Source organism: Neolamprologus brichardi, chromosome 12 (assembly GCF_056152115.1).
Source record: "Neolamprologus brichardi isolate AB-2024 chromosome 12, ASM5615211v1, whole genome shotgun sequence".
Taxonomy (NCBI): Eukaryota; Metazoa; Chordata; class Actinopteri; order Cichliformes; family Cichlidae; genus Neolamprologus; species Neolamprologus brichardi.
This window is the reverse complement of record NC_142115.1, coordinates 23,233,318-23,260,210: the sequence shown is the minus strand read 5'-3', so window position 1 is coordinate 23,260,210 and position 26,893 is coordinate 23,233,318. Positions and strand designations below refer to the sequence as shown.

Genomic DNA, 26,893 nt, shown 5'->3' with positions numbered 1-26,893 from the left:
CTGGGCAAACAGATTTTGCTCTCTTCCCCTAGTTCCAATCTCAGGTTCTTCACTCGCAGACTTAAACATTTGCGTGAAAATATTTTGTTGGAAGAAATCAGCGAGGATGGTGAACTCAAACTGTAGGAAATTAACACCTGCCAGCAGCCTACATCCTGGTCAGGCTAAGAATCATACACCTGGTTTCATTATCTAACCAGCTCTGGTGTTTCCAAAGCCAAAACAGTATGTTAAAACTGTGACACTAGCACCTTATTTCCTGCATTTTAAAATGACGCTTTCTGAAATGAAACAGAATCTAAATTTACTCTGAATCCAAAACAAGTCGAGTCCACAAGCCTGCAGTTTCCTCTAGTCTTTTTTAGTGTTTACTGAAGCTGCTCTGCTGCTCTGCACTTCAGCTAAAAGAACTGCTCCTTTGCTGTGGAGAAGTTAGCTCAACAGACACTTCTCTCTAATCCCACTATATCATATCACTGTCTGGCTGTCAGGAGCACACTCACTGTTAAATTGTGTAATGTGTCTACAGTTTTGGAGGCTTAAGTCATTCTGGAGTACAAGGTTCAAGACTTCAGCGCGGACTGTTGAGTTGTTATAAAGGTTGGCATATAAGCCATTACTCAGACGCAACATGACTTGAATGTAAAATTACTGCATACACTTTTAGCCACGATAGCAGCATGACTCCTAGGATGGAAATGTCAGTCTGATGGTCAATTAGTCTACCACCTTGGTCCAAAATAAAATATGTATCTCAGCAAGTCCTGGATGGATCGTCTTGACATTTGGCACACATATTCACGCCTCGCTGCACCCACGCCTCCACCCAGGATGAATAAACACTTTGAGGTGTACCAACATATTCCCTATCACCAGATAAAATGTTTATTTTCCCACAACTAACCACTTCTAACAGACTTGCATTTAGAGTTAATTTAAACATAAAAAAGTAAATCAACATGAGAACATGGTATATGAACCATTATCGTAACAGCTGCTACACATCGCTGTGTTAACATGGTGATGTTGGGCCCCAGTCACACAGCGGAGGACCAGACGGCAACAATCTGAAAATCACTGGTTGCAAAAATAAAAAATATATATTCTCCATCCAGCTATGAGTGATTGCTGGATGTTACTAAAAGCTGCTGCTATGAATTTGGTCATAAAGAGGTAAATGGTGCTTCTTGTGCTTTATTTAGCAACTAGCACCTTGCCTCAGTCACCTATAGTTTACACGAAAGGCATCTATTTGTCTGCAAACTACAATGGCCCTGAAAGTCTGCGCTACGGCAAGATCATGATCATGACAGATCAGGATCAAGACGGCTCCCACATTAAGGGCTTGTTGATCAACTGATCAAACTTATTTTTACTCAATGATCATCTCTCATATGGACTATTGTTTGACGTCCTGGTCACTTGCTTGTCCAACAACACTTAAAACTATTGAAAACATTTATAAAAGAAGTTTAAAACTACTTGACAAAAATCTGACTTCCCACCACCACTGTCATGTGTTAAAAAAACATAAATTACTGAACTTCAATAACTTAGTGAAACTTAAAAGAGTGTGTTTAATATATAAAGTCTTACACTCCCTTGCTCCACCACCACTAAATCGGTTCATTAGGCATAAAGAAAGCTCAGACAGGACCACTCGAGCTACAATCCGAGGAGACTTGTTTATACCCCACAGACGGACAGCATTTGGGCAGAACGTCCTCTCTGTCAAGGGTGGCCATCTGTGGAACAGTCTTCCTCAACCCTTTAGAGAATGCTCTACATTCAATTTGTTTAAGGCAAAGGTTAAAAACTGGTTATGGACAAATCAAGTGTGTGATCATGTATGAGTTGTATAGTTTTAATGTTTTATTTGGGAACAGAATGGTGTGTATGTGTAAGTTTGGTGATGGAGTTTTTATTATGAATGAATGATGAATTTTTATGAATTATTATGTCTATTTTTTATGCTTAAGGACAACAGATGGAAATTAGCCCTTGGCTATAATCTGGTATGTTTACATTCATGTAATTTTTTTTTTACATTTATGTTCATTAACATGCACTGTCCTAAATAAATAAATCAAATAAAGGTCAAACGGACTGCAACTTAAGGAAATGCCAGCAAATAGACAAATGCTCCAAAAACACACAAAGCAACAGAGGTTGACTACATAAACAGAAATTGTTTCTGGTAACACAAAAATGTTCGGAAACGACAGAAATCTAAACGTTTTAAGAGCACTAAGATAGGCTTAAAAGAAGCAGAGCGTTCATCAGTGTTGCAAGGGAACCAAAGCTGTAAGTAATGTGTGCTTTAATCACATGATTCAGATACGTTTGCCATGTTTGCCATGGACGACGCGACAGCTCCCCAAAAATGAAGCCAAAACATCGCTATCGCCCCCTGGTGTCTGACTGCAGTATAGGTCATAAACCCCACCTCCTCCATGTTAGCAGATGGGACGGGGGTCAGGCTAAAATAAATTAATTCTCCTCAGATAAATTTTTTCCAAAGATTCTTTCTTTTGTTATCAATAGTTCTCACCACGCTGATTTATGTCCAAGCGGTCTCCTTTCCCATAAGTTTGATTCTAATTCCTACCACGGCGATGTTAAATTGGAATGTAACGTCATCACAGCAGCTTTGACTGGCAGCTGCAGTCACGGAGAAACTTGCATATCTCTGTTCGGGAATAGCAGATAGAGCGTAGGCTCTGAGAGGAGGGCCAGCGTTTACGCTACGAAAACACGATCGACTGTTTTAACCTGACAGCCTGAGGTGTATGGAATCAGAACGATGCCACCTTGAAACGAAACCGAAAAAAATATTGAAACCGAAAAAAAATATTGTAACTGAAATAAATGTACTGAAAAATCTTGTATTGCAACCGAAAAAAAATTGATAGTGAAAAACAATTAATTGAAACTGTAATTTTTTTGTTTTCGTTTACAATTTTTTTTTCCAGTTTCAATCCATTTTCTTTCAGTTTCAATCCACTTTTCGGCTTCAAACCATTTTTCAGTTTCACTCTGCTGGCACTGTTTTGGCGTCCGGGGGCGCGCTGGGGGGGCGGGGATTCCAACCCGCATGTATTTGCATATATTATAATGCTGACCAATGACTGGAGAAAACACTGACGACGCGGCTGCGGTCACGGACAAACCTGCACGTGTCTGTTCGGGAATGGCAGATGCTGAGAGGCGTTTACATTACCGACTATTTCAAAGTGACAGCCTGAGGTGTTCTTCAGTAAACTGGACTACCCGACAGAAGGACCTGAGGCCCCGCTGCACTTTTTCGGTAAGTTAAACGTGTTTGTAAGCTAAACCGTAACTACCGTCCTTAGCTAGGTCCTGTGACCTAGCTAGCTAAGATGAGCACTTGGCTGTCGGGGAAACTTGTTTTCGTTCGTTCGTTTAGCTAATCCGTGCAGGTGAATGAATTTACCCTGACTAAACGTCTCAATTATCCAGGAAAATAAATCTCCAAAAGTTGATTCTGTTCATCTGGACGTAGCGTTTTCTGGGAGAAACGTTTCGTCACTCATCCAAGTGACTTCTTCAGTCTCAGCTGACTGCAGGTTTCCCCAATCTTATAAACAGTACATTTGCATAATTACTGAAACCAGCCCACTGAAGGAACAATGGGCTGTGAGGTCAGTTCCTTAATCATAATTATGCAAATTCTCCTTCTTAGACTGTGAGATTTCCATCATAATGGGGGACATCTAAAAGCTGATGTGTACCGTAAACCTACACATACGGATCAGTATCTAAGGTTTGACTCTCATCATCCACTGGAGCACAAACTGGGTGTCATCAGGACGCTACAACACAGAGCGAACACCATCGCCAGGGCGGCAGAAGAACATCACATCAAGAAGGCCCTGAGTAAATGTGGTTACCCCAGCTGGACTTTTGTCAAAGCTGGAAAGGCACCTAAAGAAAGCTCCAGCCGATCCAGGAGAGAATGACAACCGCTGCCCAAACGAAAACCTGTAGTGATCCCATATGTGTCAGGAGTATCGGAACAGTTGAGACGCATTTTTTCGAAACACCGGGTCTCTGTGGCTTTTAAACTCCAAAACAAGCTGCGCCAAAAATTGGTCCACCCCAAGGATCGGGTCCCCCGACACAAACAGAGTAACATAGTGTACGCTGTTAAGTGCCAGGAGGATTGCCAGGATTTATACATTGGGGAAACCAAACAACCTCTGGCCTGTGTTGGATCAAGGACACATCTAAAACCTGCAGGACACCTGCACTCGAGGCCTGGAGTTGCCTACCCCTGCTGTAAAGAGTGCAACACAAACAGAAAACTGAGAATATTCACCTTCAAAGCTGAACCTTTAGAAATGGCAATGTGCGATCGTGGCTTGGCAGTTCGTCTTGTAATCGGAAGGTTGCCGGTTCGAGCCCCGGCTTGGACAGTCTCGGTTGTTGCGTCCTTGGGCAAGACACTTCACCCATTGCCTACTGGTGGTGGTGGTCAGAGGGCCCGGTGGCGCCAGTGTCCAGCATCCTCGGACACAATGCGGGGGCTGCAATGTAGCTTACCATCACGTGTGTGAATGGGTGGATGACTGAACGTGTTAAGCGCTATACAAATACAGGCCATTTACCATTTTAAAGTTTCACTACGGCGTGGAGATTGAATGGTGAATGTCTGCTGATAAGTTGGCATCTTCCATGCATTGTGTCAACTAAATTGGCAACCAGTCTGGTGAAACACATTTTTCCCTTACAACTGTTAGTTACCCAGGGTTCACGGATTGATCTCTAGGCTTGTGTGACTGAGACCTTACATTTTTAGCTAAAAGCACCAGCGTATTCATCCATTCATGTTTTGGTTCATTCATCTGCTTTCTCTGCCAAAGGGATCCTGTCATGTCACTGTTTTAATCATGAGGGATCGAACCAGTTCCTCAAGTTATGACATTTCCAGGCTAAACATCGATGGCTCAGTTCAGACAAGCTCAATCAAGCCAAAGAAGGTTTCAGCAGAATGTTATTTTTGCCATGACCTTGTACACAGAAGGCAATAATGTAAATATTTTTGAGCGTGTCTCTATGTGTGCGTCTGATATGAAAGCTCCTCCACTGCTTTTCAATGATAAGTGAGACTTCACTATAAATGAAACAACCAATGAACAGTCTGACAAAAACCTTGGATGATTTGAAAAGGTTGACTCCCGACTTGCATGATTCACTGACACTGTCTAGACACAGAATGTCTCTCTATTCAGTGAAACTTTCAAAGAGAAGCGTGATAAAAAAAAAAAAACCTTCTCACAAAAAGAGGCCCCGGTTAAGTCCAGTGACTCAATGGCATAGTATAAATCTGTCAACCTCTACTTTAAAACCACTCACACAAGTTGATCTGCACTGTCTCCACCTCTGAAGACCAGAGCTAGTTTATTCAAGGAAAAACACATTTAGACAGATACAATTACTCTGTGGGTTCCAGCAGAGATAAATTCAACTAGTGAGTGGAGAAAGCAATACTGAAAGGTAAAGCAATAATCATCTTTACCTTGCCAATGGTGCTACAACCCCTTTATTACACAGTTGGCTCCATAAAACCCAAATAAGCCCCATCTGAAAAGCTGCACTGTGTGTGTTTGTGCTTGTGTATCTTTATGCAGACAAATGGCTTTGCATGCAGGTTTGTGTGCGTCCAGTAAGACCTGTCCTGGTTCTGGGCAAAAAGAAGCAACAAGTGGGCAAATCTAATCTGATTTTGAACTGTCCTTGGCAGTGGAGCACATGTGTAAACAGAAACTCTTAAGTGTTTTGTTTCAGTCGCTGGCTACAAAGGGACAGAGGAGAGGAGGACAGCTTGCATATTTATTCAATCAGAATTAATTTATTTATATTCCTTCTTGCTGTCTCATCTCTAAGCGAGGAAAAGATATAAAACATGTTTGCATACACAGAACATTCAACATCAGCAAGTCCCAGAATAGACAATAACCGCCTACCTTTCTTGCTCTCTTCTAATATGGATTTTATAAGGTAAAATGAAAAAACACACCCACACACACACAATGCGCATGGCGACATTTTTTATGTGATTCTGGTTCTATTATCCCAGTCCGATATAGTCCTGGTTTAAAAAACATCCAAGTGAGACCGGGATTTCATTAACAGACAGAAGAAAATGAGAAAGAGAATTTTGACAAGTTCTCTAAGGTGCTGGGAACACCCTACCTTCCAAATACCTTTAAAAAACTGTGTGCAAGTTCACCTCCAATAATTTGACTCACTCACTGATGATTTGGGCATATTTTTACTTTTGTGTACTGCACTTACAGGTTGTTGCAAAACAGTAACATTGTGGTATGATTTTTTATTTCAAAAGTGTCCTCACCTTACTTCAGCGTGCATTGTTCAGGGTAATAATACACTCACTGGCCACTTCATTGGTTACACCTTGCTATCCCTTTGTTGGCAGTGTTGGGGAGTAACGGAATACATGTACTGCCGTTACGTATTTAAAATACAAAATATGAGTAACTGTATTCCGTTACAGTTACCGTTTAAAAAGGTGGTATTTAGAATACAGTTACTTTGTTGAAATAAATGGATTACACATCGGTACTTCCCTGTTTCATATTGTGGCGGGTCAGGCCTGTTTGGGTTTTGTTTGACAGCTACGTTCTGTTGTTCCAGGTGGCACGGTTACGGTTGCCATGGTTACAGGGTGACGCTCTCTCTCTGCGTGTTTCCTGGGTGGGAGAGGCCTTTTTGTTGTTGTGCTAAGCTAATAGGCAGAAGGTATAGCTCTAAAGAATGTAGCATCATAGGCAGTGTAGTCCGTGCTGCAGGGACAATGGACTGCCATACACGTTATGTGTCTGTGAGCGAGGGAGTTAGAAAAAGGAAAAGTACGAGCTGTCATCGAGCAAAAACGGGAGCTGGAAGCATGTAAATATAATAATAACCACTGCAGCCAAGAAGAGTGCCTGACGAGCCCAGTTGTAAGTAAGCTATTAAGACTCGACTGTACACCGTGTTCGTGTTTTCCTCCAAAAAACAATAAGTTCCGTTGGAGCAGCCTTTCAACGCCTCTCTCTGTCTCTCGCTAGCAAAGTTAACCCAGACAACAAAGTAAAGCTAGTTTTCGGCTAAGAGCCCGACGCAGAACCCACCGTATTAGCCAGAGGTCCCTTTACTACGATTTGGAGCCGCGGACCTTCAGTAACAGTAATAAATCACAGCAACAGTACATTCATGTAGTTGTAAACAGCATGATAATATATTAAGTAATCCAAAGTATTCAGAATACGTTACTCTCATTGAGTAACGTAACGGAATACGTTACAGAATACATTTTGGGGCAGGTATTCTGTAATCTGTAATGGAATACATTTTAAAAGTAACCTTCCCAACACTGTTTGTTGGAGACCCTTTTGCCTTCAGAACTGCCTTAATTCTTCATGGCACAGATTCAACAAGGTAATAGAAACACTCCTCAGATATTTTGGTCCATTATTTGGAATGAGTTGACTGTGGAGGCCGTTTGAGCCTGATGAATCCATTGTTAAAGGAACAAGAGTTTGAAATGATGTAATCTTTGTGACATGGCCTGTTATGTTACTTAAAGTACCCATCAGAAGATAGCTAGACTGTGGTCATAAAGGGACGTGGTCAGCAAGGAAAGCTATGGAGTTTAAATGGTGCTCAAGTGGTACAACGGGGCTCCAACATCATTACATCATCACCATCAGCCTAAATCGCTGATAGTGAGCAAGATGGATTCATGTTTTCATGTAGTTTACACCAAATTCTGAACCTAGCATCCAGACTCTTTAGACCAGGCAACACTTGTTGGATCTTCTATTGTCCAATTTTGTTGAGCATGTGTACAATGTAGCCTCAGCTTCCTGTTCTTAGCTGACTGCTCTTCGGCCACTGCAGCCCATGTGCTTCAGGGCTGTGCACTCAGAGATGCTCTTCTGCACACTTTGGTTGACACACGTGATTGTTTAACTTTCTGTTGACTTGCTATCAACTTGAAGCAGTCTGGCCTTTCTCCTCTGGCATCAGCAAGTCATTTTCACCCAGAAAACTCCCATTCATTGGATATTTTGTCTTTGTTGGACCATTTTCTGTAAATCTCAGATATGATAAAATCTATGTTGTTGAAATACTCAGACCAGCCCAACAACCATGTCACATTCAAAGTCACCTTTCTTCCCCATTCTGATGCTGTTTTTGAACTTCCAACAGGTCTGGATGCCTACATGCTTAAGTATATTGAGTTGCTGCCATGTGATTGACTAATTAGATATTTCTGTTAACGAGTAAAAGAATGGGTATACCTAATAAAGTGGCCCATGTGTTTTAAAAACTAGCTGCTGTTTTCCCTTTTTTTTAAGAAGCCAAACAACTCTGCTCTTTATAAAATGACACTAAATGGACTTAAGACTTTTTAAGATAGTCCCTATAAACCTATGTATAACACAAAGCACAGAAAAGCACTACAATAAAAACACACGTATTTATTACCTCTGAATATTTTCTTTTCCCAAAACGCGATCTCCAGATGGGTCCAAAGGTGAGGGCAGCAGGTTCAGACAGGAAGCTAGAGACTGGCTGGAGTCTTCTCTGGACACTGTGCACACAACCAAACAGACATGTAATGAATTCAAGTTTTCTCTAACCCCAGGTGACAATCTGACTGACAACATATGTTAGCCTAAGAAGAATTCACAGCTCTCTGTTTAAATCTTCTTTTGAGATGAATTAGAGCTATAAAACTTGGATCAAAGAGGTTATTAAAATTCAGTAGTGATCCGTTGGGATCATCATACCATCAGTTGTTGTTTTTTGAGTTTCTTTACAATTATGCCTAAATATTCAATGGCACATTTAACAGGCCAATATAATAGACAGTGAAATAAAAGTTGGATATAAAGCCAAGATTTGGTATTTCTTTATGTCTTTGCAAAGGTCTCTGTCTCTCACACTGTCCCTGTGTGATTCCACAGGGCATGAGTCACCATAGGAATGAGAACGCAGAGCCCTGTGGGCCATAAATTGCTGTGAAACTGCTTGCTTTTTAATAAAGGCTTCAACAAGCCACCTGAGAGAGGTCAAAATGAGGAGTACCGATGAGTGCGTGGGCGTAAGGGATTGTGAGAAGGGTGTGCATCAAATTGTGTACGTCTGTGTGTCTGCATACATCCCTATATGAACCTGTGCATGGATCTGCGCATGTCTGTATTGTGTATTCTGCGTGAATGTCTGTTATGGTGTGTTTAAATGAGTTCCTGTAATTTGAGTTTGTGGAAGAACCTTACTCTTCTAATGCCAGCACAGAGTCTTAGTCCCTTGACTTTATGAGAACAATTCATCAAACCTTTAATTTCATGCTACAGTCTGCAAACCATTAGGTCTAATGACTAAGCATGCACGCTTGTGTGCTAGTGTGTATATTAATGATGGTGCCTCCCTTAGCTCTGCATCAGCCAGTGCCTGTAGAGATCTTTTCTGTGTGTGTGTGTGTGTGTGTGTTTTGACTGGCTGTGTGAGTGAACCACCCAGCCTCCCAATGCTCTTCAAACCCCATAAGCATAGGAAATTCTGTTTATTAGCGCTGAAGCTTCCATTGTATTCTTTACTTCTCAGTGCTGCTGAGCATTTTACTTTATTTGACTGCAACTGCAATATTCTAGGAGCCCATCTGGGACTTAAATATGGCCTAGAAATAGATGAATCCAACCTCACATTAACATATAATTTCACCGATAGATCTGTTGATAAGAGACAAAGCTAGTCGAGCTGACGTAAACGCACCCCGTCGCTGCATTGTTGTAGTCCCTGTGTCTGAGCAACATGAAGCACAGAAATGGAGTATGATCACAAGCTTATGTTTACCTCGTGGAGTCATTTTCTTCGTGTGTTGCACTCTACGACACATCAACTGTGTATATCTGTCTGGTTTGACGCATATTAATACGAACAAAACCTTTGCAAGCACAGATCAGAAATATAATCAGTACAGACAGTAACTGCAAGAGCTTTCGATTTTGCTCAGTTATGTCTGCGCAAAAAACCAGCACTGCTGGTTAAAATCTAACAATTTCACTGTAACATTGACTCATAACAGAAAAATCCCATTCTTAAGACATGGATGCAATAAAAGCCAATACATGAGCACACACAGAGTTTTTCTTAACAGATTTGTATGTTTGGTGGTTACACTGCACTTTTTCAGCGCAATACTAGTCTTATGTGTTGTATGAGAGGAAGCTGGGGTTCAGGGTGTTTGGCACTCCTACGCTCCACCGTGGCAGGGCACGAGCAACGATTTTCCTCCGACAGACACTTTTCAACTGTGACGCATGTCAGGAGAAGTGTGATGGAAATGCCAGAACAACAAAGGAGATGAATTGGTGTAAATGAGGCGGCCGCATCAAAGTCCCAGCACGTGTTGAAAGAAGCAGGGAGAACACTGGTTTCATGCGTTAAGGTGATGAGGGAGAAGTGTACTAATAAAGGAAAAAGAGAGGCAAAGATTGAAGCAAAACCAGACAGGGGAGAGACTGTGACACCAGAGAGGAAGGTGAGAGAGGAGATATTCCCTTTAATTAAAAGAGATACAGATATAAAGGACATGAGTAATGTAACCTACAAACATGAGCCCGGGGGGTCAGAACTGTCCTCAAAGAGGGTCCAATCTGGCCCCCCAGACTGGATGGATTACCAAAGTGTAAAAGTCGCAATGAAGTCTTTTGTCATTGTAGTAAATGGGAGTGCAAATCATGACTCATAAAGAGTAAAAGAACTTGTTTAATTCCAAAGGATATCTCAGGGTTTTAACTTATGATGCAATTGTTCATCATCCAGTCGCATGGAGTCCATTAACTCCCCTACACAGAATTCTTCTAGAAACAAGTCCCGCTGCATAGGAGGCATCTTGAAAAGCTATTTTGAAGTATTATCTAAGTGAACTTTGCATGTACAGAATCATCAGTGAAATCTGCTAAGAACTGGTTAAAAAGATTAAAAATCGCCATCTTTACTGGTTGCAGAATTCTCTCACCAATTTCTTACAATGTCACCGCGAAATATGCAAATGTTTATTATGGCAGAAACAGCAGAAAAAACGTTACCGTGTCGATGTCGCTGATCATCGGAGAGATCCAGATCTAACATGAGGTCGTCTTCATCCAGCTCCGACGAACCCAGGTTGTTCAGAACATCCTGATGAGAAAGAGCAAAAACACAAACCTGAAATAAACTCCGAAAAGGTGAGCGATAAAGCAACGACTAATTATTATCCTCACAATAACATAATACACGCTGGTGGTTTTTTTCCTGCTCTTGTCAAATGAACAAAAATAAAAGAGAATTTTTTGCCTGATGTTCTTATGATAGATTGTTGTAATACAATTTCAGTGAGGTAGTCATTAATCAAAAAGGTTCTGAAAACAAACGCTGGAACGCACAATACTAATTACTATGTGACAACTTTATAAAAAATTATGAAACGATTCTTATCAAAGTAATTCTGGTGGGTCAGAACAATCAGAAGAAGAATCACTTAGCTGAAGAAATTAAACTTTATAAATATTAGTAATGATAATAATGCAGTTCTTTTTAATAGTGCACTGTATTTCTTCCCCCATTCTGCTTGCATTTAATAAGATATTTAGTTCTTCATCATTACATCCAAACTATCGAGAACAAATTGCTCTTCTTGTTATGTAGGGACGATTAATAAAGGGTTTAGTTTAAGCGAGAAAGTGCTCAATGAGGCTGTAGTTTGGTGCAGCCACTGTCAGCTTTTACCATGCTTCACAGGCTAAAAATTGCTGATGAATAAACAAGGGGAAAAAACAACTAGAAATCTACAGAAATTTATTCCCCATGACAAAAAAACGAGCCAGTCCCTTCTGATTACTGAGTTTAAATTAATTCTCTTATGTAAAAACCAGTGTTGTCCAAACGTCAACAATAATAATCCAACAAGAAAACCTCCCTCCACCTTGGGTGGCCTTGAAATATCAACATTATCTTCACTGACGTTACGGTTTTAAGATTTCTTACAAACTCTTTAAATTTCAGAAAATAACTGATAAGATTTTCCTAATCCTTCATCTCTTAAATGAGCTATAGCCATAGCAGCGCAGTGAGTCATGCTTCATCACTTAACAGCAGATATTCACTTGTAATCTTTCAGCAGAAGCTTCCATGTTCTTGGCATTATGAGGTTATAATGACGCAGTAAGATGTGTTTCCTTTACGTTCAGCTGGATTTTAAAAGTCAATACTGCCATCCAATGGTTACAAATGGGTAAATTCACTGCAAAAAACACACAGAAGTATAGTGTGGCAAATACATGTATTAAAACACTGCATATTCCTGCCTAACAGGAAGTGCACTTATAGGCTTTATTTATCAGCTAATGTAATATTTATGAGACACTTCTACATAAACTCATATATGTCAACGTCCCTGGGAACATGTTTTTATCATCAGCAGGTCTCTGTTGAGTCAAATGAAAATCACAACCTGCATGTCAGTGCAGTTCTGCATCAACATGTAAGTCGGTAGCATTCCTGTCCTGGTTGTACTGGTAGAAATATCTTCCCTGAACTTGTGTGCACTAAAAAGTTACAAACCAAAACCAGAGTGAAATACCAGCATTCACAAACTACCAAGTACCAGTCTGGCACAACATCTACAGATTAAAATGCATCAGAAAATCCAATAACCATCTCTGTTCACCCCTCATCACTGTTGTTTGGACATAAACTGCCTCCGAGCGACTCTGTATCGATCTCCTCCCATCTGAACCTCAATGCTCAGTGGCATCCCTGACCATTAAACACACCTCTGAATTTCAAATCAGTTGACTTTATGTTCTCCAAAGCAGCAGTTACGTGTTTATGAACATTCAAAATTATATCCTTTCCTTTCCCCCTCTGGATGGCGGTGCGGTAAACATCAGAAAAAGCTCCGAATGCATTTCAGTGTAATGCGCCTGAACACGTAAGCCCTCATTTCAGGCATTAAAGCTAATAGCTAAAAGGTATTGGGAAAAGAAATGAAGAGCCATACTGTGTGATGCTACTGCACACAGACTTCATTTGAAACAAAATTACCCATTTTAATGTGCCCCTCCAACCACAGAAATGGGTTAATACGATTTTACAAGCCTGAGATGTCACCTTTTTTACATCGCTAATGTGAGTTGAATGAGTATAATCCTTGAGTTAATAGAGATAATATCAGATTCTGCTCTCATCAAAAAATGGCTCCATCTCTTAAATGCCAAGCAGAATGACATCCAAAACAGGGATAAGAGGAAGCAAGAGATTCTCTCTGTCCATAAAAAGCCAGCGGTTTCCATTCGCACTCTGTAAAAAATACCACATATACAGTCTATGAAAATTACATTTATTCACTTCTTTAAGGTGGTGAATGCATTAGTATCGCAGCAGAGCAATTTGGCTTTGCAGCCAGGCATTATGGCTGCAGATATTTATGGAGTAAAAAATGACTTCCTTTCTGTCCGAGTCGACGATTCGCAGCCAGTTGTGTTTACAGTGCGCCTGAGGGCATGAAGGATTGAACGTCCAGTGAAACTTTCGTTGAATAACACCTACTTGAGGGGAAAAAAAACCTTGTTTCACAACTTAACACCTGACATTTGACATTTTCTAACAGCCATCACTCAATACAGAAAAACCAGTCGTCCAAGACCGAAGCAAACCCGAGTAAAACGTTTTCATATTCAACGGGCGATTCGATAAGAGAAACAAATCCAGATATTTGCACCGCTGACGCTGTAAGAAACTCGCTCCAAACGCGTGATTTAGACTGAAAGAGCTACATTTCTAACTTCGGTAGCGTGAAATCTTTCCGAGAAGATTAAGAAGATATCACATATTGCAGGTTAAGATTTATTTCAGGTCATCTTGGAAGGCCAGCTGAAAGTTTGCAAGCATTTTGACAAGTCAGAGCAGGAACTCACAGGCAAATTTAACAACACAAAAAACTACTTCAACTCTGACACGAGGCTTTCTCAGAGAAAAAGTGTCGATCAGACCAGCTTTCAGATCCTCTTTCCAGTGAAACAAGTGAAGACATATTTATTTACAGTATCAAATCTTCATGGTCTGCGACGTGTACAGTCGGGGGAAATTGCCATGGAGCACTAATTCAAGGATCAGTTTGTTTCCATATAAATAGCTTTTATCATTATTATTATTATTATTATTATTATTATTATTATTATTATTATTACAGACTACTCATTCTCAACTTGCAATAAATAATTAAGAATATATTTGAATTTTCATGAGCTAGCTGTCAGACGTACATATAAAGAAAGCTATTGCAATTTGTTACTTTTTCTTTTAATTTCATTATTAATTCTTGCTTTTATTCAGCTGACTAGATTTGCTTGTTTCAACATAATTTTTAATAATTCTAAATGTTAAGTTTTACCACATTTTTTTTACTGTTGTTTTTTTGTGTTACTACTACAATAACTGAACAACACATTAGAACAGTCTCAATAAAATATGCGCACCAAAGCCTCTCAAGTGCTGACAACCAGTTAAATAAAACCTAATTAATTAACAACAATAACCTTACTTATAATAATAATAATTATGATGCAATAATTTACTGCTGCCTTGATCTCAGGTACTTGTCTATCTTATCTGAGTGAATATATTCAAGTCTGAGTTTTGTTAAACAGTCGATTCTTGTTTTGATTTCTTGTGATGTTACAGATGTTTTTGATTCCTGTTATCATCTCGTGGTTTTCTTGGTATTCATTTTCTCTGTTGGGATTCTGTGTTTTGGATCACATTCTCAGTGATTGCCAGTTGTTTTGTATTGCTTGAGCGCTGCTCTTTATAGTCTCCTGGTTTTTCTATTATATTTCCAGTATCTTGAGCACGACTTCCTGGTTATTCTGGTTAGTGTTTAGTGTTTATGGAGTCTGGATGCCCGTTAAGATGAATTACTGTTATAATGTTTAGTTGTTGAATTTCAATTTCTCTTTTGAGCTTGTTAATTTTCATGAGTGTATTTGTCTTGTTTTTCTAAGTTTATGACTTTGTCCTCTAGTGTTTCCTTGTATCTGTCCTCTTGTTTAGTCCAAGTCTTCTTATGTCCACATTTAGTTATGTGTCTTTGCCTTGTTTGGGTTTCCTTTGGCATATGTTTTCTGTATTGTCTTGCCTTGAATTTTGCTTAGTGTCTGACTCCCATGATTGCCCTGACTGTGTGTACCTGTCCCTTATCCCTAACAGTCCTTGTGTTTATATATACTCTAGTCCTCCGTGTGAGCTGTCCTTCACTTGCTCAGGTGTTTCCTGGTACTTTCTTGAATTACTGTCCACAGTTTTGTAGTTTAGGACTCTGATAATCAACAATAAAGTTTTACATTTCCTTTAGTGCTCTGCCTGCAGTGTTCTGTGCTCGGGTCCTCTGCACGACAATCTACACACTAAATGTGATAACTGCATACTTCAAAACCACCTTAAATTCGTGTTTATTTTGCAGCATTTTGGCTCATCTAGTCATTGGTGCGTATAAGTTGCAAGATTTTTTCTCCATAAACCATTACTGTCAGGGCTCTGCAGTATAACCATTGTGCATTAGCCTCAGAGAAAATCATTTGATTTGAACTTTCAAGTATATCATAATTGGTACTGCTTTTATGTGCTGTCTTGGGGCCAAGAGAGCATATAACACCAGTATGTGCGAACATCCTCTCTGTTTTTCATTTCCAAACCAAACCGTCTGCTTGTGGTTATTACAAATTCTGTCTTGGAAAGGAAGTGAATCCTTATCTGTGTATGATTAATACAAGTGCCATTTATGCTATCTAGCCTGCACAAGGCAACAATCAGACTGAGAAATATGAAAACAAGAGCCACTCTGTATTACAACACTGACTAGCAATCAAGAGACCGTCGATAGTTGATATACATAAGTAAAGCAGTCAATGTAAAGTGAATTCTGCCATATACATATCCATCAAACTACAAACTAAAATCCATGTTCAAAGTTGTTTGTTCTCTGAGATAAGAGACAATTCCCCAAGAATGTTTTTTTCAGCCACTTTTGAGTGTAATCATTGTCAGACTGTCACAGTATTATCACAGCTGTCATTGAGAGACTCATGAGCAAACAACACCGAATATGGTGACAAAATAAATATCTCACAGCTTCTCAGGGGGATATCAAAAAACAATAACTACTGGAATGAAATCGCCAAACGGCTCAAGCAAACATCGGCTTGCTTCAGTCCACAGCGGCGCGTCACAGTTTATCTTTGCAAATTTAACAAATTAGTCATTTGTCAGTGCAAACTAAATCTTTAGCTTTTTGTATTGTATCCTTCAGCCGTTCTCTGTTTTGCGTCGCATAATCACTGTATCCCACAGGCTCTGTAACACATTACCACCATAATCATCCAAACAGTATACGTATAAACAATAAGCAAACCATTTGTATCCCAGTCATGCCCTCACTAAGTTTAGTTCTGTATTTAATTAGAAAGCTCACACTTAGGTATATACCTAACAGGTACTCCACAAATTTACATGACGGTAACAGTGGTGATGCATAATTTAATACACACTCCCAGGCTCGTACCTTTCCTTCATGACTCAGGCCCCTGACGGGCATAAAGGGCCAAAGAAAAGGGAAAGAAGACATTCCTTCATCTTTACTGAAGTGTGCATCATGTCCAGAGACAGATGCAATGAGTAAGATATAAGAGACTTGTATTAGGGGTTGGAATCACACAATTCCTCATAGTATGATACAATACCATAGCAATGAGGGATTTGGCAATACACTGCAAGACCATCATCTACACCTGACATGCACTCACCGACCAAGAATTAGAGTGCAGTAACCCTGCCATATTCAAATCAGCACGGTGAAACTGCTGATCTACTGGCAATTTCCCATACAGCCATTTATAGTGTTTACAAAGAATGGTCCAAAAAAGAGAAACTAACCAATGAGCATGCAGTTCTCTGAGTGAAAATGCCTTGTTGATGCCAGAAGTCAGAGGATGTCTGGCTTCTTATCAGCTAGACTGCTTCTAGCTGATAAAGAAAGCAACAGCAACTCACACAAACACTCGTTACAACCCAGGTATGCAGAAGAGCATCTCTGAATGTACAACAGCAGAAGGCCACTCCGGGTGCCACTTCCTGTCAGTTTAAGAGCAGGAAACTGAGGCATGAAATCATGGATCCATCCTGCCTAGTATCAAGAGTTGGGGGGAAATTTTATTGTCACACTTTGGGCCCCATTTGGGTACCAATTGAACATAATTTAAATGACACAACCAGCCTTGCTGAGCATGTACATCCCTTAGTAATAATCTGTGAGTTGATGAACCACTTTTCCCTAATCCGTTTGTTAAGTACCGCTAAAAAGAATCAAGACGTGGTGACCCTCAATAAACTGTTCCACCTCTACAGTGTATACTTCTGCATTCACCATCTCATTTACAGTCGATTCAACTGCGTCTCATTTCAAAATGTTACTTCCTGAGATTATCAGGACACTTACTCACCACCAACATACCATCACACCAACAATTTACAACTTTTTTTTCTGAGTCAAAGCTGAAAAAGTAAACAGAGCTATGTCTGCATTGCTGAGGGCATGCTGGAACATTTAGTGTTTGCATAGCCAGAGGCATGAGCACTGAGTGAGATTAGGCCGGATCCTTTATTACATTACATATTAAATGGCATTGCATTAGTGGTCGGCTATGATTGAGGCCAATTACATCTTCTCTTTTTATTCCCTTTCAAAAGAGACACAATTTTATACTTGAAATGATAATCAAGTAATCAACTAAAGAGGGTATTTTTCCCCTCGTTATCTTTGTGTGTATTGTTGAAATTAAATGTAATCATTTAAAACATGATTTTAAATAGCAAACCATCTTCATCCAGACAAGGTTTAATTTTTAAAAAAATCTCTTTCTATACTAATAAGCCTGTAAATGCATTTCAAATAACCCTTCATGTACACTGAGTATAGGCGTGCCAGTATGAACAGGCAGCACAGTGTTTACACCAGCTGTGTTTGCACAGCAGTGGCAAAAAGTAAGGTCAGAGAGTCGTAGCACTACTTTAATAATGACTTGATGTTGTTAGTGAAAGTGACCAAACCCAGCAGCATTTCCACAAGTATCCTCTTTAAGGGTCCTTTAGCCAGCGTGAACGTTTTACATTTAGAACTGCACAACTTTTATTCAGCACCAGTATACCCCACCCTTAGTGTAGTTTGTTTGTACAGATGTTAATGTGGTAATTGCACTCAGGTGTGGATCAAAACAAGACGCTTTGGAGGTGGTATGACTCCAGTTCCAGATAAACTCCAGTGGGGTTTGTTTTTGGCATAAATGTGATCCGACTTTGATCCGATCCAACTACTGTGTGTATGCTGAAAGTTGGAGCTAAACGCCTTCCTGTAACCAGCTATGTGGCGCATTCTGGGATGCAGCAGAGCATTATAGACATGCACAAACTACACAAACTATAGCAACTACCTGCAAAAACAACCAGTAGCTCACTTGGTATGTTGCCTTATTGACAATTTGGTCAAAGGACTACATTTTTTTTTATCTCCTTCTGTATTTATTTAGTTCACGTGATTTGTAGTGATGCTTTTGGATTTGCTTGAATTTTCTCTGTGTGAAAAGAAACAAAATCACAAACTCCATACCAGAGTAAACAAACTGTAGGCATAGAAACACCTTAAATACCTGTAACACTGTTTCCACAATTGGTTGTTACAGCATTTATCACAATAAAATCAATTGTCCCTCATCATGTTAGCTATGTTTCTGAGGAGAATTTCTTTGAAGCAGGGCCAACAGAGTGGTGTGGCCAATATCTCATCTGAGATGTGTGCAATTCATAAAGTGCCTCCATCACTAACCAAAAAGGCAAAACTCCCGTAGGCACCTCAACACAAATGAGTATATATGCATGATATAAAGCAACACAATACCACACAAATAATAAAGCAGAAAATTGCTTTAAATATACAGAAACACACACACACATACACAAATTAATATATTTTTAACTTTTTTTCTTTACACTTTTGTGCTTTATTATGTATTATAACCTCACAAAAATATATGACTAGCTGATGTAAAATATATATATATAAATAAGAAATTGTTTACCGCAAATGTGCACAAACAACTACTGATGACATAATCATCAAAGGGCACTGCTATCGAATAAACACACAGGCAAACAAACACAGAAAGCTTAAGACCTACCAGGCTCCCGAGTTTAGACGATGAGGAGTTGTTTCTGTGTTTGAGCAGACCACATCCCTCCATGCCGGGGGCTTCTCTGTGGTTTCCATGGATACGAGGACCACCAGCCCCCTCGGACGAGGAGCGCAGACGTCTTTCCATCCGCATCACCTCGTGGTAGGGGCTGGCACTGCTGCACAGTGAGGCTGGAGGAAAGAATGAAACAAAGAGAATTACACAGTCAGACAGATGGAGAGAAATAATGAATTCAGGTGAAATTGTTATAACAGTGATTCCACAAGCATAGATGTAATCATGTTTTATTGTATTCCTAATGCAGTCAGCCCTATTTCTTGTTAGAAAAGCGCTTTTGTTTCATGAAACTAAATCACAATGTTTTTATATATTCAGCATTTTAAACAACATTCAATTTTCCATTTACAAAGCTTTTCAGCAATATTGCTTTTGGTCAAATGCTATTTATTGTTTTCAGGGGAAATACTCCTCAGACAGATAAATGAAAGATTGTTATAATTGCTCTATTTTGATCTCCTGGAAGATTGAAGTGAAAACAGAGAGACAATACCACATCCTGTCAGTAAGCAAGAGGAGACACACAGACACACAAAAACAAGACTTTGTATGAGCCATTTTATCTTCCTTATTTCTTGCTACACTTGCACACTGTTACCTGAACCTTTACACGCGCAAACAACAGGTATGTAAGTCAGTAGTCTTCATGCAAGAACTAAGCAGACATGAGAACACTGAAGAAGTGCCATGATTGCATCTGTAACTACACATGGAGTTACAACACATTGGGACTCTTATTGTAGACTGTTCAAATGTTTGCACAAAAAATTCCTTTTTTGTAGAGTCAACAGATGAGCTTATTTGTCTCAGTGATAGTCTGTCAGTAGTTCTCACTGCCTGGAAGCCAGAAACTCAAAGTGTAAATCAATATTCAGCTATTGTCCTTCAGGAGGGATTGCAACATGCTATGTGTGTCTGTGTGTTGCTAAAATAGGCCATTAATACCATGTTACGTGTTCGCTTGCAGACAGTCCTTCAATCAAGCCATGTTTTGACTGCGCAACAGCATGCCTTGAACAGTTGCAATAATCAAGGTTACAGTCCTTCTAGAGTTTCTAACAGAAGAAAAAAAAGGCAAATTGGGAGCATCATCAAAGTGTATCAATGCCCACATTTTATACAGGAAACATGAATGGCGTTGATGCTTTGAACATGGCTAAACCTTGGTGGATCATCAAGTTTCTTATCAGTCTCTTCAGTTTCAACTGTGAAGGTAACAAAACAACAATTTAGCGCTACGGTGGTTAACACATTTGTCTCACAAGTGAAAGATCCTCAGTTCAAGACCGTGAGGAAACACAAATCCAGTCAGAAGGCGAAATAATGCCAGTACTAAGCCCGGATAAAAGAGAGGACTGCATCAGAAATGGCATCTGGCATAAAATTGTGTGAACCAAATCAAACGAGTGGATCCATCTGCTGTGGCGAAGAAAATAAGGGAGCAGCCAAAAGTGCCTGTACTGCCGGTATGCAACTGACCTCTGATTCCTCATCAAACAGTTTAGACAGTCCTCCCAGTGAAGCCCTGGACTTCATGTTTGAATGATTCAAATTTTCTTCTTCTATTGCCTGGTGCCTTTAGGGCTCGCCACAGCAGATTGTCTGCTTTCATCTCACTCGATCTCTAACATCCTCTTCTGTCGCTTCTGTGGTCTTTCTCTTGTCCTTCTGCCTGGGAGCTCCATATTCAACATCCTGTGTCCAGTATATCCACTATACTTCCTCTGCACATGTCCCAACTGTCTAAACCTTGCCTCTCTAACGTTGTCTCTAAACCACTCAACCTCAGCTGTTCCTCATTTCTTTTCCATTCCAGTCAGTCCTAACAAAAATCTTAGCATCTTCAACTCGGCTTCTTGTCTTTGTTGTAAGTGCCAAACCATACATCATAGTAGGTCTCAGTACCATCTTGTAAACCTTTCTTTTCACTCTTGCAGCTTCCTTCTGTCACAAATCACCCCAATAGTCGTCTCCACCCGCTCAACCCTTTCTTCTTCACCTCTCTTGAGCCGTTTTGTAGGCATTTTTTGTTGTTACCAGAGAAAATCTGGCAAGAAGAAAGTGCGCATTGTGTTGCAGCAGCTGGAGGTGAATTAAGAATAACATTAACAAATCCGCTTTATTTAAGAAAAACTCTTTCAATGTGACACTTACTGTTTCAGTCAGTCCACAGCTGCCACTAATTTAATATACTGAAAGGATTTTTCCAGATTAACTGCCTGAGCTGCTGCAAGAAGGACTGACAGCCACACAAGTTTCAAATCTGATTTGAAATTCATGTTGCCGATTTCCAGCCCTAATTTGTTTATTGTCTGGAAACATTCTCACTCCCAACTTTGAATTAGCAAACAATTTGGAAGCAAACAATGCAAAGGCATTATGCTCCGTATGTCAATACAAATCATCTTGTAGTCTGCAATCATCAAGTGGGAACAAGCTGAGAGACATGAGAATAATATCATTTTAAATCTCGATTATGCCAATTTACAGCACCTCCACTTATCAGCTTCCTGGGAGAATCTCTTTGATAGGCTTGATAATGAACTCTCAAGATTTTTATTGGCATTCTAATTCACACTTGTACAATCACGCATAGGGAAGTAATAAAACCAAACAACACTGAAGTAGCAGGAGCATAGCATCACTTTAACTTCATAATAAATGTTTACTGTCAAACTCATTTCAGCAGAGATGAATGTGGATCTTTTTTGATGAAAACGTAACAGTGACTATATTAACAGCAATTTGTTCAGATCATACTTACAAATGAACATCTCCAATAATACAATAATACTGTTGCCATAAATTGTTTCATGGAAAAACAACAATTTAGAATCCGACAATGATTCACGTTCAATATGTTTCCATGCATCAGTATGTGACGCGGGTCCACGACATGTTTGAGGACAGTGAGACAGTGATGAGGTGTATGTTAGGAGTGACAGATGAGTTCAAGGTGGGGGTAGGATTACATCAGGGATTGGGCCTGATGAGCCCTTGTTTGTAGTAGCAGCGCAGAATTCTCTATCGACTATAACGTTTGATGACATTGCGATCGCCCCTGAGAGTAAGTAGCAGGTGGAAGAGAAACAGGTGGGGTGGAGGTATGCTCTGGAAAGGAGGAATGAAAGCTAGAATACACGTCTGTGAACGAGAAGGAGACAGGTGTAACAGTGACCATTCAATGAGCAGAAGGGGTGAAGTCAGATGAGTTTAAGTACTTTCGCCTGTCTCATGCAAATCCGAAGCAACAAATGGTGCATAACAGAGGTGAAGAAAAGAGTGCAGCCAGGGTGGAGTAGGCGGAAAAGTGTTAGGGGTGATTTGTGATAGAGGATAGCAGCAAGAGTCAAAGGTAAGGGCTACAAGATGGTAATAAGACCTGCTATGATGTATGCTATACTGCCATAAGTATTTATTCACCCACCCAAATAACTGAATTCAGGTGTTTTAATAACTTTTATAGTCACAGGTGTTCAAGAGCACCTAACCATACACACTGCTTCTCAATACCTTGTGAAAGAATGGGTCGCTATCAGGAGCTCGGTGAATTCCAGCCTGTGCAACAACTCCGGTATTCGACAGTCAACTATTAGTGGTATTATAACAAAGTGAAAGTTATATATAAAGTGGTAGGCGACATAAAATCACAGAGTGGGCTCAGTGAATGCTGAGGTGCGTAGTGCGCAGAGTCAGTTGCTACAAACTTAATGTGACCTTCAGATTAGCTCAAGAACAGCATGTAGAAAGCGTCATGAAATGAGTGTCATATCATGATATCAATGATATCAATCAATACAGCAATTCCAAACAAGACAAGCCCAGGCATATCTGAGAGCAAGAGCCATGTGTCAGCTTCTCGTGATGATGATTTAGTACCAAATGTGTTTCGCCACTTGAGGCCAAAACACACCATCAGAATCCACACGACGTGGAGATACGAGCAACTGGTCATGTGCAACCAATAGTAAACAAATGACTCCCCCAAGCATGGCTCGGTGTGACAGGACGAGCAAACAGTGGAATGAAATTACTGATTTGGTTTGCTGTCTCACCACTATTGCACTGTAAAGCTGCTTCTGCTGGCACCTTGTGGCAACAGATTTACACTTTCAATTATGTAGTCTGTCATCACTGACAGTAACTCGCTGGAAAAGGAGGACAGAAAATGCCCTCATTTTGTTTGCAGTAATAAATGCTGCTCTCTGTCGCTGCAATTACAGATAAAATATTGTTCAGTAGTTTTCTCTATATCTTCTAAGCTGTCATCAAAATTATGATCGTAAGTTCCCTTAAAATGTTGTGATATCATTTTGAGCCTTTTATTGCCAAACCCTACACTGGTGTTTTGGAAATGCCCTATCTGTTCAAGTCAGTACAGTGAATCTGTGTGTTTAAGTCATAAAGTGTGGAAAGAAGTACAAGAAAATAAAAGTGTCAGAGTGAACAAAGTTTATGTGTGAAGTTAAAGGCTTAGTTTCCAGCAAACGTAACGTGTGTACATTTTTTTCTTGGTGTGTGTTTCTTACACCAAGGGATCAACCCAGCTCTATGACTCACACTGACCACATAGGCTGTATACATTTGTATGCCCGGGGCTTTGGCTTTGCATGTAAATATGTTATTTACCTGCAAGCATTTGCTTGAATTTGATACCTGTGTGTGGTTTCCTCAAGTGAGAGGGTCTGGGTTCGTGGCAGCCGCAGAAGCTTCCTCTTTCTTGAAAAGATCGCGTGGTTCTTGCCCTCCTCTCTGACTGCTCAGGGTTAGAGTGGCAGCCCTCACTGCGTACGACGCACACCTCGCTCTCACTTGTGGTCTCTGTGTGGTAACCTGTCTTCCTCTCTAAGTCCAAGTCCTCCCTCTTCTCTGCTGACAACTCTTTCCTCGCTTCCTTCCTTTCCTCCTCCCTCTCCTTCCTTTCCTCCAGCGACTGTTCCCGCAGAGGTAGGCAGGGTACGGCCGTCTCAGGCTCCGAGACGGAAACGGCAGTCTCGTAGTCCGTGTTGTTGGCTGTGCTGGTGTCTGGGAGTAAGGGTTTTTCAGTGCTTGATTGGGCAGGAGTGAAGAAAACCTGAGGAGAAGGCATTTTATTTAGTATATGCAAAGTTGCCAGTTCTCACTGGCAAGATAATGAAGCAAAAAGCTAACAGTTTACAAAGAGAAGATCGCCCTTCAGCTAGCATTTAAAAGGTGGATGTTTGTGTTCTCATGCACCAAAGTGCACATGTTTAGACAGCAAAATAATGCAGTCTTTACTACTCTAAAGCCATAAAGGAAAGTGAATGCTTTCATTTTTTGAAGTTCCCTCAGCTGGCAGTAAAACAGAATAATATCTCTGAATAAATGCTTTGAAGGAGGAAAAGTTGTGAGCGTAAAGGTGTGAAATGCGAAGGGCAGAATTCAGACATGCACTAGTCTTCTTTTTCATGCCTAAGCTCTTTCAGTAAAAGGATTTTTTATGCCCGGTGCTCAACTTTTATTCCATATTTCACACACTCCAAACAGTGGTCACAAATACTCGTCCTTTGTGCTTGTTCTTGTTTTTGCATTTAACAGCAACTGCAGCTGTATTCCTGAAGCCCTAACATTTTTATTTGGTTTATTTGGTTCTATTTGATTACATGCAGATCGATTACTTAGTATTTAAATGTGGTGCGTTTTTATCATAAAAGCTGTTATGTGTTATTAAACTCATTGTTAGTCTATACTGGTTAACCCCATTTGATTTTAAACCTTCTTCAACAAAACAAACATGATACCTGGGAGGTAGAGACAGCCACGCTGAAGTTTTCTGGAACAGGTGGATGATCGGGTGGAGCAGCTTCCGTATCTACCCCTGGTGTAGAGGCCGGTTCTGGTGCTGAACCCGATCCGGGGCTCGGAGCTGGCAGCGCATCTACTTCAGATACAGAGTCTTCAGTGATTGGAATGAACTCGGAAGGAGTGATCGCTGTGGTTCGATCCTCTGATATCATAGGGGACTGGAGTGAGCTCTCACCACCAGCACCAAGTTCACCAGGCCAGGATCCTGGGGTGAGCCCTCCTGCCCCTGGAGTGATGGTAGCGGTGGTGCTGGGAGGCTCCAGCTTCACTTCAGGGGGCCTGTGATGATCAGATGTCCGGGAGAAGCGCTGGTGAGCTGAGAAAGACTTCGGAAGCAGCTGTTTCTTCTGGCGTGATGACCGTCTGTTGTTGTTACTGCCGCCACTGTAGTCATCGAGGATCCCGGAGTCATCGCCCTCGTTGGTTCCCGAGCTGCTGATGCAGTTGATGAACACATTTCGATTGGTCGTAGAGGACGATGATGAAGCCTTGTCAAAGTCCTCAGTCTGAGAGCGTGTGATTTTCTTTTGCTTGTGGCTGCCAAATCCAAATGAGTGGCGTGACTTGGGCCGTCCGCCGCCATCGCTGAACCCTGTTGACACCGACGTGCTGATTGCCTGCTGATTATTTCCGTTGGCATCGGTGCTCTGTGTCAGCGGCGGTGTGAGGTTGAGGTTGATAGGCTGGACACGTGGATCGCTGTTCCGTTTACTTGCGAAGCTGAGAGACGGCGTGCGGAACAGGCTCCGCCGTTTCCCGGTGCTGCCGGAGCTGGAGTTGGTGCTGGAAGGCGAGGAGGTGTGGACGCCATTTCCCACTCCGCCTGAAGATGGAGAGGAGGGAAGGGACTCCTGCCTCTTGCTGCTGCTGCGGCGGAAGATTGGCAGGCGGGAAACAAGAGTTGATCGCCGTGAGCCTGATTCACCCATTTAAAAGCTGAGGCAGTGGGCCACTCTGAGAGAACAAGCAGACAGAAACATTTAATAAATAAACCATTCATCAACTCCTGAATACTGCATGGCATACACCACTTCTTCTCTGGTGCCAAACCCTTATGTGGCAGCTAAGAACTCTCAAAGTCCGGTCCATTAACCCTTGGAGCACAATTGTATTTTTCAAAAATGGAGTTTAACTTCACAAACTGCTCACATGTCCCACTCTTAAAGTTGCTGCTGCATCTTTACCCATTCTGATATGGGAAAAGTGTCATACTTAAGAGATTTTTCCCCAAATCGGGCATGTGAAATGACTCCTTAAACCAAAACAGTGTTGTTTACACCATTTCTCCTAGTGTCTATGTGTGAACTTTCTCTAATGGAAAAATTTAATCAAACACCTGCCTCAAAAGAGCTCAAAAGAAAACAAAATCTCATTTCACATTTATTCCATACAAATAAAGTGGTTGTCAAGTCTGAATACACCCAGCATACTGAAGGGGCTTAGCTGAAGTCTACTTCTGTTTATTGTACATCAGTACATGTGAACAAAGACGGATCTAACACTCTCACAAAGGTGTGAGATCTCACAGAATGAGAGGCAGTATTTTTCATTCGGTAAAGCAGGAATTCTGGGTGTAAAAGGCCTTTTTGTCTGTCATCAGCCTGTCAGATAACATTCAGCGCTAGCAGCAGTCGATGTTCATCTGTTGAGCCACATCAGTTCGGGGCTTGCTAAATGTCTGAAGACAGGAG

The 26,893-nt window shown here is 40.8% G+C and overlaps 1 protein-coding gene across 1 annotated transcript in view; it reads right to left on the bottom strand.

Annotated features, from left to right (window-relative positions):
- ccser1 (coiled-coil serine-rich protein 1) overlaps nt 1-26,893 on the bottom strand; it is a 127,521-nt gene that overhangs the window by 96,117 nt on the left and 4,511 nt on the right. The window contains exons 2-6 of the mRNA XM_006789766.3: nt 25,139-26,156; nt 24,033-24,450; nt 19,305-19,489; nt 11,127-11,217; nt 8,518-8,623 (exon numbers count right to left, since the gene is read on the bottom strand). Coding sequence (XP_006789829.2) covers nt 8,518-8,623; nt 11,127-11,217; nt 19,305-19,489; nt 24,033-24,450; nt 25,139-26,131 — 1,793 coding nt within the window. The 5' untranslated portion in view covers nt 26,132-26,156. The remainder of the gene's footprint in view (nt 1-8,517; nt 8,624-11,126; nt 11,218-19,304; nt 19,490-24,032; nt 24,451-25,138; nt 26,157-26,893) is intronic.